This window comes from Triticum urartu, chromosome 5A, assembly GCF_056163025.1.
Source record: "Triticum urartu cultivar PI428250 chromosome 5A, HENAU_Tu73, whole genome shotgun sequence".
Lineage (NCBI taxonomy): Eukaryota > Viridiplantae > Streptophyta > Magnoliopsida > Poales > Poaceae > Triticum > Triticum urartu.
The window spans coordinates 540,135,799-540,149,059 of record NC_141877.1 but is presented as its reverse complement, the minus strand read 5'-3'; the positions used below and the strand labels follow the sequence as shown (position 1 = coordinate 540,149,059).

The 13,261-nt window shown below is 42.9% G+C and overlaps 2 protein-coding genes across 2 annotated transcripts; both read left to right on the top strand.

Moving 5' to 3' along the window:
- The first annotated feature begins 294 nt into the window (after nucleotides 1-294).
- Nucleotides 295-1,853, top strand: LOC125556594 (uncharacterized). Its single transcript, XM_048719293.2, has one exon. It carries the CDS (start codon nucleotides 549-551, stop codon nucleotides 1,572-1,574), a length of 1,026 nt encoding a protein of 341 aa, XP_048575250.2. The 5' UTR covers nucleotides 295-548; the 3' UTR covers nucleotides 1,575-1,853.
- Nucleotides 1,854-6,628: 4,775 nt separating this feature from the next.
- Nucleotides 6,629-12,902, top strand: LOC147972641 (uncharacterized). The gene is made up of 3 exons (XM_087524419.1): nucleotides 6,629-6,708; nucleotides 8,665-9,450; nucleotides 12,794-12,902. The coding sequence occupies exons 1-3, from the start codon at nucleotides 6,629-6,631 to the stop codon at nucleotides 12,900-12,902; spliced, it is 975 nt and encodes a 324-aa protein (XP_087380545.1).
- The last annotated feature ends 359 nt before the right edge of the window (nucleotides 12,903-13,261 follow it).

Here is a 13,261-nt window from a genome sequence, read left to right as displayed (position 1 = left end):
GTGAGGTGTAATACTCCCTCCATTTCATTTTAGTTTGCATATAAGATTTGGTCAAAATCAAACTTTGTAAAGTTTGACTAGCTAAGTATAAAAACAACTTAACATTCATACTATGAAATCAATACTATTAGATGCATGATAAAATTAATTTTCATAACATATAACTTTAGTATTGTAGATGTTAATATATCTTTTAAAGTCAAACTTTGTAAAGTTTGACTTTGATCAAATCTTATATGTTTTGGACCCAATACCCTCTCTAAAAAAAACCTTGTCTTCTAACCACCCCTAAAAAAAACCTTGTCTTCTAACCCTATCTCAGCCCGAACCGGCCGATGGCGGCGCGCCGCTCCGCCACGCCCGGCCGCCGCAGCTGCTTCCCCTCAACCGCCGCCCGTCCTCACGCCCAGTAGCCCCAGCTCGGTCTCCGCTCCCCCGCGCCGCCTCTCTCCTGTGCACGTCCGCTCGCCACCTGCTTGACCCGCTCATTCCCCACCCCCGCCCCCGCCCCCTTCCTCTGCCGGAAGGACGACGCCCTCTTATGCTGGATGTCGATGAGGAGTTGCTATTCTTCTTCTCCTTTCCTCCGTGGGATCTCTAGAGCGGCGTGGAAGCACGCGGTGGCCGGCACTCCGAGTCTGAGCGGCAGCCACAATCTGTGCCACTTGCCCCTCCGGCCTCGCGTGCCGCCCATCGCCCTCGGCCTTGCTGGACGCTTCTTCTCTTCCTCCTCATCCAAATCCAAGCGCTCCACCAAGAAATTTGACGCAAAGAAGGACACGCCGACGGGCTCTGCCGGCGGCGGCCAGTTCTATGTCGTCCGCAAGGGGGATGTCATCGGCATCTACAAGGACCTCGCCGACTGCCAAGCTCAAGTCAGCAATTCGGTCTGCGATCCTTCAGCGACCGTGTACAAAGGCTGCTCTCTGCGTAAAGAAACCGAGGAGTATCTCGCAAAGCGTGGGCTAAAGAATGCTCTGTATTCGATCAACGCAGCAGATGCAAGAGATGAGTTGTTTGATGCTCTGGCTCCCTGCCCTTTCCAGCAGCCTGATGGAATTGCATCCTCTGCTTTGGAAACCGGACCATCAAAGAAGCATCCCAAAGTCGCTGAACAGGAGCCGTTACCTGATAGTCATCTGTCCTGCATTCTCGAGTTTGATGGTGCTTGCAAAGGAAACCCTGGGAAATCAGGTGCCGGCGTGATAATCAGGCGACCGGACGGATCCGTGATCGCTCACCTACGCGAGGGTTTGGGTATTGCAACATGTAATGCCGCTGAATATCACGCATTGCTCCTGGGGTTGAGGTATGCTGCTAACAAGGGATTCAAGTACGTTCGTGCTCAAGGCGATTCTAAGCTTGTCTGTAACCAGGTCCAGGATCTCTGGCGTGTTAGGAATGATAATATGGCTGACTTGTGCAAGAAAGCTAAGGAGCTCAAGGGAAAGTTTCTTCAGTTTCAGATCAACCATGCTTTGAGGAAATTTAATGCAGATGCTGATGCCCAAGCTAACTTTGCTGTTGAACTTCCTGTTGGTGAAGTTCAAGAGCAGACAAACTTCCCATGCTAGCTAGTGGTTGTGCGTTGTGCTTCTGGGCAGTTCGCGTCCTGCTCCACCTTTTTTTGCTGCCACTGAAGCTATGTGACATCTGCTCATTTCACATTGACAGAAACAAGAATTCAAAGTCGAGCAGTTGGTGCGTAATTTGCGGTTGATCCGTGTGGTTGCGAGCTGGAGTCGAGATATTCGGATAAGAAGTGTAAGCTGAGGAAATTGTGCCTAGATTTTTGGATGAGCTTGAGTAGAAGCTTGGCACTAGTATTTAACTTGCTGGTATTATGGAGACTACATACAACGTTTGATACTATTTGGTACTCCCTCTGTAAACTAATGTAAGACATTTTTGCAGTTTACATTGAACTGTAAAAAAACGTCTTATATAGTATACAGAGGTAGTAGCATAGTTAATTTATATTGCCTCGGCAAAGGGAAATATGCTACTGCTGCAATTTATCCGTCTTGCAACGTTGTTCAGAGTCGCAATACTACACTTTCAAAATACTAATGCAATCTCTAAGAGCGCCTTTATTCAAAAGAATTTTAGGATTTTTGAGAATTTGAGTTCTTAGTAATTTTCTAAAAGAAAGTGATCGTTTGATTCACATGATTGAAATCCTTATGAATTATTATTTACCGATTCAATTGCACTCTGTTTTGGAGCAAAATTACCATCAACTCAAACCATTGTTATAATCCATTTGTTTCTTTCTATGCTTTCAGAACTTTTCAATCCAATAATCTGTATTTTTTATCTTATAAGATTCAAGAGGATTTGGCACTCTAATTATACAGTTTTCCAATTTACACATTTGAGAATTTTGTGAATGGCCTCTTTAGGTAGGCCGAGGTCATGGTTACGAAGGAACCAAGTTAAAAAGCAGTCTATGAGGAAAAACCTAGGCGACTCGTGTGTGTGTGTGTGTGTGTGTGTGTGTGTGTGTGTGTGTGTGGCATCGAGTGATGAACACAATCATATGTTATTAACTATGAAAAATGTTGAACAAATCAGCTTACATAGATGAGAAAAAAATTGAGGCGTGATTGTTACCAAGTTATAGCCAAATAACATAGTTGAGCCCACCAAGTGCAAGGGTTTATAGGAAGTAACAAGATTTTGCTTCAGTGAGAAATCAAGATATCAATTCATGTAACTACAAATTTCCTAAACCAATAATAAGTTCCGCAACAAAAAGAAAACTTCACTTGTGCCTCCAACAACACTAAGAAGGGTGTCAAGCTTACTGACCCACGTGCGAGTTAGGGTGGTGCGGGTGTGGCGGCGCACACCGGCGAGGAGCACGAGAGGGTGCGGGAGGATCTAGTGGGGGTGTCGGGGGTGCCATGACACCCCCTCCAAAATTGTAAAATAAAATTTACTGTGTAGTTAACACTAAATATCGATAAAGTTTTTGTTATTTTAAGAGTATTTGTTGAGATTATGATGATGTGTAGTGTAAACTTTGAACTGTTGCACTCCAAGCCTGCTATTCTAGGTTTGCCACTGCGAGAGGGGATGAGAAGCGGCGGTAGCGAAGAGGGTGAGACGGCGGGGGGTTGAGCTTCCAAGTGTTGTGACTTGGGAGCCCAAGGGTGGTGTCGTGCCCCTCTTTCTGGCCGCCTGTTGCGCTCAGAGGGGTGGGCGAGTGGCAGTGACCTGCAAGGAGAAAGAGAGCCAGTGTCAATGTCCTGCTGTGATCATAGGGCAGGGTGGCTGGCGTTGACAGCGGGGGAGTGGAGGAGGCGTGCGTGAATAGGAGGGGAACGGAGGCAGCTAGGGTTCTCTCACTAAAACGAGGGGCTCTTATATGCCTCTATGTAAAATCCTGATTTTATGCTGGCCAAACCACCGAATAGCCCAACAATGCTATCTTTAAAAAAATTCCACAAGACGCATGTTAGAGCGCAACCAAACCGACTCTCCGCACGGCCTGGATATATATGAGCAACCCGACCAGACCGGCTATCTCCTCGCCTAACCTAAGGCTAGTCATAGTACGAGTAACATAAGTAGTAACATAGATGCCACATAAGCAAAAAAAATAATGTGTCATGTAATTAAAGAGGAGAGAGACAAATAAAATAACATAGTATTTTACCATCACATAGCGGTTCCTAATACAAAATGAATCTACAAAGTAATAAATAAAGACATGTAGATTACTACATCTATGACACTTCCCACGATGAAGAAGGATGAAGGTAGCAAATCCCCCACACATCGATCGAGCGATGGATCCCACTCCCCACCGCCGGAATCGAATCGATCGCGCGCGGTCGACTGCAAGGTCTACGACGCCTTCAATCTGCCGGCATGCCCACCTTCCCTCTGCCACCCACTCCCGATGGCACGCCCGACTACTATAGCTACGAGCAGCTCAAGGTCACCGTCTCCGTTCCTTGATGATCCCTCTCTATTCTATCTACTTGTAGTACGAATTGACTTTTTTTTTCTTCTGACCCCCAACCTGATTGCGGGATCTGAAACTTAGGGCTTATAGTTGGGGAGTTGTTTTTGTTACTCAGGTGTTTTCTTGATGTCACTCAGTCCTACACCCACTAATGTAAAAAACACTATTATATTATGAAACAGAGGGAGTAGTTATTAATTAGTCTAGAAAATGTCAATACGTTCTAGATACATTTTCGTCTTATAAATACCTGATGTTGTAAATCAAGGCATATTTTTTCAATTAGTTTTGAACGGAGGGAGTACAGAATCTAACTTAATGTTGGTTTGTCAGCAGCCGCCAGGATATGATGCTGCTTCGGGCTGGCAGATTGGCTAATACCCGCCAGGCCACCCACAACACCGGCGAATGGAGAAAATTACTAGAAAATACCGAGATGATCAAGACCAGCATGACGGACGCCCGACGAAAATGAGAAAATACCTAGAAGAGGATGAGTATGACGGGGCCCCAACCAAAGTAGTGCTCCTGACTCGGATGTTCTCGCCAGATGACCACCTCGAGGACGACGACTTCTACCAGGACTTCCTACTGGATGTCATGAATTGGGCATGCAAATACGGCAACCTGCACTAATGCAGAACCGGGCAATAACACCGGTTCGTAAGGCTCTTTAGTGCCGGTTCGGTAATCGGCACTAAAGCCCCCCCCCCCCCCCCCCCAGTACCGGTTCAGCACGAACCGGTGCTAAAGGGCAACCACGTGGCATGAGTCAGCTCCATGGGCGCGTAGGACATTAGTACCGGTTGGTAACACCAACCGGTACTAAATGTTTGGGTGTGTTTTGGTTTTATTTTTATTTTTACTTTAATTTTGTGTTTTCAATTTAATTTAGTGATTGTTTTACATTATAATGGGTTATTAAATCATTAGGTGAATGTACCGCATATTAGTTTGACTGGATGCATATAGATCCTAGCTAAGTCATCAAGTATATGTCATATCCATATTATATATACTTGATCACCTAATTAAGTGATCGAGGTAATATGGATATGACATATACTTGATCACTTAGCTAGAATCCATTCAGTTGAAACTAATCTGCGGTTTCTTTCATAAATGATACAATAACTCCTCATCATCATCATTATCATATTAATATAAAAACTCTTGCATCATATATATCATCACCAACAACAGTTTTCATAGCTAGCTAAAAATCATCATATAATAGTCGTCTCATTAGCACTACTTAATCATCATATAGTCATTACCGCTATCTAATCACCACCAACACTAGCTTAAAGAAGAAACATTCACTTTATCAGAAGCAAAGATATCATCGAGTTCAACATGGTAATGATATTATAAGCGTTCATAACACCACAAAAGCAAATCACTCTTTGAGATTAAGTTCAAGACGAAGAACACGAACATGAGAGGACAAGTACTAAGAGCATGAACTAGCTAATTAATCACTCCTACTGCTCTCTCTCAGGTAAAATAGTATAGAACGTGTATAGCTTTCCTGATTCATCATATTGGAGCATGCAGATGAACTTGTCTCCTAATCGTGGGTTGCGCTTCTGATTGCTGCCCCTAGTACTTATCTGTGATCGTTCATAATTTTGCTCCAGTCTTTTACTATTAAGCATTCCTCGCTATTAGAAATCCCGAATGCACTAAAGTGCATTGTAGGATATCTTGGCCGTAAGCTAACAATATTCATGGTACCTTTAGTCTCGATCCCATAAGGCACAACATTCATCGGGAGTCCCTGTTGAAGAACATCGTATAGTAACATACTTAGTAATGAAGTTTAGCTTAAAAAAATAATGCATGCAAAAGATGCACTGAGGAGAAATAGTAGAAGTCTTACCATCTTTCCTAAATATATGTGACCGTAGTTCAGTACGAACACTATTGGTCGCACGTTTTGAGTACTAACATTTCTAAGTGCAGGCAAAAAATTTGTCTTGACAGCATCAAGATCCTCAAACCATGAAACATAATGACTTGTCTCCTCACAGTTTAGTTCAACCCTGGGACAGTGGACGGTCTTGTCTATTAAGGGCCGGACATGTTTGCTTGATTGGAAATAAGCTGTCAATATAAATTGAGATCTATTAATTATTCAACTGGTTCAAATAATCTCATATCGAAGACATAAATATGGTTGAGAAACTCACATAATGGTAGAACTGGAGGCGTCTGCACATTGACCCAGATGTCTCTATTACCTTCAATATCATCATCCGGACGAATATCAAATGTGATAACCATATCAGGCTCAAATACATAAGTCTTGCATAGTGCTTGCCAAGTTTTGCATTCAACTAAGCATTTACTAAGAATAAACTAATTATATTAATTCAACTAGTTCAAATAATCTCATATACCTAATTATTTAATATCTAACTAATTCATCTAACAATTGACATTAATATTTAACTTCTCTATCTAATTTATCTTACAATTGACATTAATATTTAACTTCTTTATATAAAAAACATTTATATATAACTGACATTTCTAATATTTCTATAACTAAAAACAGAAAAATTTCTAACATTTCTATAAATAAAAAACATAAAATTTTTTATAACTAAAATTTATAACTAAAAAACAATGTGTGTGTGTGTGTGGACATGCATGGCGGCCGTGGCACGATCTCACCGGCGAGGTGACGAGGGCGGCGACGGGGACGGCGACGGGCGGCGCCGACGGGGATGGTGACGACGGGGATGGCGACGACGGGGATGGGGACGGGGCGGCGACAACGGGGACGAGGACGGGCCGGGCGGGGACGACGGGACGACGGGGCGGGGCGGGGCGCGGCGACGGGGACGGGGACGGCCGGGGTGGCGACGACGGGGACGGGGACGAGGACGGGGCGGCGACGGGGGCGTCGACGAGGGGTGGCGACGGGGGCGTCGAAGAGGGCAGCGACGGGGGCGGCGGGCGACGGGACAGAGAAGAAGAAGTAGATGAGAAACTGAATTTTTTGAAGTGTTTTTTTATATAGGATGGGCCTTTAGTACCGGTTGGAGCCACCAACCGGTACTAAAGGCCAACTTTGGCCAGGCCAAGAGGTGGGAAGAGCACCCTTTAGTACCGGTTGGAGCCACCAACCGGTACTAAATGTTGTGCGCTGCCACCCGCGGTGCACAAAGTTTAGTCCCACCTTGCCGGGCGAAGGGCAGCCGCACTGGTTTATAAATCCAGCCGCGGCTGCCCTTTCGAACTCCTCTATAATGCAGGCTTCTGGGCCTAACTACGGCGCGCTGCCCTGTGAGTCTGCTGGGCTTTGTGGGCCTGAAATTGCACGCCCGTGGTCTAGCAGGCCCACAGGACATCGCCCCAAATTTTTTTATATAGTTTTTTTTCTTTTCTTCTATTTATTTCTGAGTAGTTTTTTCTTTTCTGCTATATTTATTTTTCTTCTATTTATTTCTGAGATTGTCCAGTTTGTACACGAAGTGCGTTCAATTTTTGCCGTGACCCTCTCTACTCTTTCGCACATGCTATGCGGGTGAAATGATGATACCATGCCAAGTTTCAACATTTTCACGGTTTATTTTGTAGTGATTTTCAATTTCACGGTCATTTAGCTCTCTAAACAATTAGGTAAATGACTGAAAAACAACAAATGTAGTCAGAACATGTTGCAAATTGATGACGTCGCTTTGAATGCTGCATACTGAACGCAAAAGAAGTCGGGAGTTCAAATAAGTTTAAAAAATATTAAAGTGCTCATGTAACAGACAAGTTCTCGTCCGAAACCCTCATACTCCGAAAGAGATTGTCCAGTTTGTACACGAAGTGCGTCCAGTTTTTACCGTGACCCTCTCTACTCTTTCGCACATGCTATGCGGGTGAAATGATGATACCATGCCAAGTTTCAACATTTTCACAGTTCATTTTGTAGTGATTTTCAATTTCACGGTCATTTAGCTCTCTAAACAATTAGGTAAATGACTGAAAAACATCAAATGTAGTCAGAACATGTTGGAAATTGATGACATCGCTTTGAATGCTGCATACTGAACGCAAAAGAAGTCAGGAGTTCAAATAAGTTTAAAAAACATTGAAGTGCCCATATAACAGATGAGTTCTCGTCCGAAACCCTGATACTCCGAAAGAGATTGTTCAGTTTGCACACGAAGTGCATCCAGTTTTTGCCGTGACCCTCTCTACTCTTTCACACATGCTATGCGGGTGAAATGATGATACCATGCCAAGTTTCAATATTTTCACAGTTCATTTTGTAGTGATTTTCAATTTCACGGTCATTTAGCTCTCTAAACAATTAGGTAAATGACTGAAAAACAACAAATGTAGTCAGAACATGTTGAAAATTGATGACGTCGCTTTGAATGCTGCATACTGAACGCAAAAGAAGTCTGGAGTTCAAATAAGTTATTAAAAATAAAAAAAAGACGCAATGCTGGTTAATTTGCTTCAAGCCTTTCGGAATAGTGTAGACTGCACTGCACATAGCTCAGTGCAATCTATGCTATTCCGAAAGGCTTGAAGCTAATCAACATGCAGGTGAGCATTGCGCCTCTTTGTCATTGTCTCTGCACTCACGGCTTATAAACCGCTCATACTGCCTCTCCCTTGGCGAGGTGGGACTAAAAATCAGCTTACTAAGAAACTCTAGTACCGGTTTATGCATGAACCAAAAGCGGAAACTCAGCCAGAGTGCACTGCCCGTTGTGCCCCGAGAGAGATCTATCCAACCTCCCACAACTCCCACGCCCTGGACTCGAGCGTAACTGCACTTTCAAACAAGTTATTTCCAAAGAAGAAGGGGATGGCATGTCCTACTACTACTTGTATGTGGAGTCTGGCAGGCGCGCAGAAACAGAATCTATCCTACACGTATATATGTTGCAAGATGGTTCCCGATGGACGCATCATCTCTTGGACATAGACAACTTCCCTGAACCACGATGGAAACTGAAAGCTGTGCTCGTTGATAATAAAATCTACATGGCGGCTGCCGAGAGTGCCATTGTTGTTTTGGATTTGTCGGACTTGAGTCTCTCTACAATTCGGCTTCCGCAAGGTGTGGCGCATGGCGTCATCGGCACCACTATGTTGGCACGTGCTCATGATGCTTCTGGTGTATATCTCATCCATGTTGAGGAGTTTCAACTTCGCATCTGGCTCTACAAGGGGGGAAACTGGTCACTGGTGGATACCTTTTTTTTGCGTGAGATGTGTGCTAACTTGAGGAATTCATGTTGCACAATCGAGGATGAGGATAAACTCCTAACACTGAACCAGGTGGTGGACTATGGTGACTTTGTGTTCTTGAAGATGGGTGAATGTGCACTCCAGTTGGACATCAAGTGCAGGACACTGCGTAAGGTGTATGAAGCAAAAAACGGTCGTTTGGGTTTTAATATCCATCCTTTTATGATGATCTGGCCTCCCACATTCCCAACGCTCAAGTATGACCCTGCAAGGTTTGTCTTTTGGCCCTTAGATGATCTGTATACTGCCCTTATTTTTTTTTGCACGAATGTATACTGCCGTTGTTGAGCTTACAGAATTTGTAATGTATGTCGATCACACTGTCGAAATGTGTTAGATATATGATTGATTCCTTTGGGATATTTTAACAATATATTTGCCATAAGAAGATTTGAAATCACTTGCTCTTTTTTTTGGTATGAGGACACACTGCCAACATATGCTAAAATCAAGTAAAAGAACAACTCATCATAAATAATATATATGAAAATTAGTATATGGCCAAGGTGGACCGATCCTAATGACAACTGACACCCTACCAACTTGCAATCTTCAAAATTCAGGCTTCAGTTGCAGTTGTTGCACACTTTGCCTGAAGTGATCTTGCCTGCTTATTTCCTTAAACAAGCCTACAAGATCACGGGATGATAATAATGGCGAGTTTTCGCATCTTTTTTTGTCACAAGCTTGATGATATTTTTCCTAAGCTTGTTAAATGCTTAAGAACATATAACAACATGCATTTCAGAATTCAGATCCTATTTGCATATCATGATAGTCATTTAGATATCTGAATCTGAAGAGAGCTGGATATACTGAAAAATTGCGGAGCTGTAAACAGTCAGATCAACTAACCGACTTCTCCTAATCCTTTGTGAAGTGAACCGTGGAGCTTTAAGCTGTCATATCAAGTAACTGACTCCTATTTCCTTCGTGAAATGAGCCAGTTTGCACTAATGGTCAGATAAACAATTCTGGATACTATTAAATATCTTAAGTGCATCTCCCTAGTCTCAACAAAGAAGAAGCTGTCAGCAAGATTGGTCCCATTAAACATATTTTTTAGATGGCCCATAAGACTAACTGAAGCAAACCGTATGTATAAAGACAATAGCTTAGAATTTTGTATTGGTTGAAAATGCTATTTGCCTGGTCAAGACTGCAACATCTTGATGCAGAAAGGGGTGACCATTTTCCAAGGTAGACTTTGTGTAGGCTTTATTATATGTATGAGAACATTTTGAAAAGCTTCCATGTGTGACATACATAATGATTTTGGAACTAAATTTTTGCTGTTTATATCCATTGTAGCCTTGTACTACCTCTGTACCGAAATACTTGTAGCTGGGGGAAACTAGTACAAGTTCCCCCAGCTACAAGTATTTGGGTACAGAGGGAGTAATGTTTAACGAAAAGAATAAACAACATACAACATGGAGCCACTGAGTCTAGACAAATATTTTGTAAAATCAGGCATGTTGATTTATGCATTATCAATATGTACATTGTCGTAGGAATCAACACAAGCATGTCATAGGTCTTCCACATCCTTTAGGTGTTTGTTCTGTTGATCTATGGATGCAGTGAGGTTACTGGAGAGAATTTCCAACTTTGAAGCAAGTCCAGCCCTAAATGGGTTGACCACTGACCTATTTGCAGGACCTAGCTTATCTCCTCTTGCCATTTCTGAATGCAGTGAAGTATTATGGCGGCTACATTTTACCCATTCTGATCTCAGGACATAGGCTTTATGTGTAATGATGCATTAAGAAAGGTGCTATTGTGGGAACAGAAAATGGGACACATTTTTTGAATCTTTCTGCATGTAGATAATGAACTCTATTTCCTCCAGGTTATAATGGCCGTAAGATAGAATTTGTATTTAAATTCCTTCTCAGATGCTTACATAATTTAATTAGTATCATTGTTCTGGTCAATGTCTAGGGCAATACCCCCCCCCCCCCCCCCCCCCCCCCCCCCCCAAGATGCAACTTAGAACCTTGGATTAGAATTGCACACGTAGCTGCCCGAAAGATGGCAGTGCTGCCATATGTGACCAAATAGCAAGGATGTCTATGATGTCTGAACAAATGCAGCAAATTTGCATGTAAAATGGTACGGTTGTTCAAAATGGGCTCTCATATACCTATATGCAGTTGTGGGAGGTGTGGTTGTCCGTTGGTCAACCGGTGCAGCTTGCTAGGGGAGGGGAGACATTGGCCGGCCTTTGGCTCATCGACCTCACGGGGAGAGGCTGCGGCAACCTTGGCACTGTGAAGGAAGGTCTGGGATTGGCAGGCCTCCTGTACCACCTCAGCTCTATCTCATACATGGCCGACGGTACCAGAAAATGAAGAAGCAGCAGACTTGGCGACAGGGAGAGTGGATCTGGAGGAGGAGCAGGAGGAGGGAGGGCTGATTGGAGAGACAGGTTGAGGAGTCACGGTTGCACCATTTTTGTGGCGGCCGTCCCGGGAGATTGAGTCCGAGTTTATACTCAGCATAGCCCGAAACCACTGGAAGTGGAAGGAGTGGGGATGGACTCTAAAAAGGGCCACATGGACGTGCTGTGGCTGCATGATGATTGGAGGACTCTGAGGAGTAACCAGAGCGTGGGATTCGTAGGGAGCTTAGAGCTTGGAAGGATTTATATGGACTCAAGACTAGTTAGAGAATTAGATTCGATAGTGTCGATGGCTGTCGTTGTCGTTTCCTTGACATGTACTGAAGTATGAGACTACGGCAGGCAGGACGCTCCAGGGAATGGTTACTTCTGTTCTGTTAACGCTTCTGGTTCACAACGTATGGCATGCTTCTGAATTTGTTCTTCTCTCTATAGTTTCATAATAGTACATTCGTAGTGGTGGTGAAAAATGGCTTGTTTGATGTCTTAGCTTGGACCATTATTCTGCTGCATCACTGTTTTCTAAACTATCAGCCACGCTTAAATGCGAAACTAAATCTTGGACCTATAAAAGTATAATGTACATTTTCCCCCCAGAATGTTGATGTATATATTGGAAGGATGCTTGTTTAGTGAATTGTACTCCCTCCGTCCCAAAATAAGTGACTCCACTTTATGCTAACTTTAGTACAAAGTTAATACAAAGTTGAGTCACTTATTTTGGGACGGAGGGAGTATATTTCTTATGCATGGTTCCTAATTCAGATACTCCCTCTGTTCCTAAATATAGGTCTTTTTTTAGAGAATCCAATGCGGGCTACATACGGAGCAAATGAGTGAATCTACACTCTAAAATATGTCTATATGCATCCGTATGTAGTCCTTATTGAAATCTCTAAAAAGACTTATATTTAGGAACGGAGGGAGTATATCGTAGTGAATTTTTTCCTTCCAGTGGTGCAGTGGAGACTGTATAGTGGAAAGTTTCATGTATGTGATATGAAGACATTTAAAATAAATGCCATTTTAACTTTTGACTTTTGAGCGTACATAATATTTTACTTTCGTTGTACTAGCCACTCGTCTTTGTTGTCCATTTGATATTAGTAATTATCTCCATCCTGACTTTTGTTATGTTTCCTTTGAAACAGAAATGCAATGGGAAGAAGAAATATACCAGGAAGCTCATGGATGGCACCTACGCCAAGAGTGACCAGAGCGGCATCAAGGAAGAGCAGTAGTGGACTGCATTTCCTCTAGTACGTGGACGTGGTAGCACTATTAATGGTCTTTATTATAACATTTCTGGATCAACTAATTGGGAATCAGGATGCTATGTAACTGGAGCAGTTACTTGTATCTGACTCAGATTTTCGTTTTTAAAATGTGTTTTTTAAGAATATTCCCTGTATGCCGAGTAATTACACGTTTAAGGGCGCAGAGTGCATGTTGTCCTTCCTGCAAGCACACAAGTTTAAGCTGGCATTGGGGACTCTGGAAGAAAAAATAGAAGGAAGAGATATAGAAATAATAATAATAATAATAATAATAATATAAAAAAGGAGTTAGTAATAATTCAGTACTTGGAAAGAGTCTGATCTTTTCCATATTAGTATGTT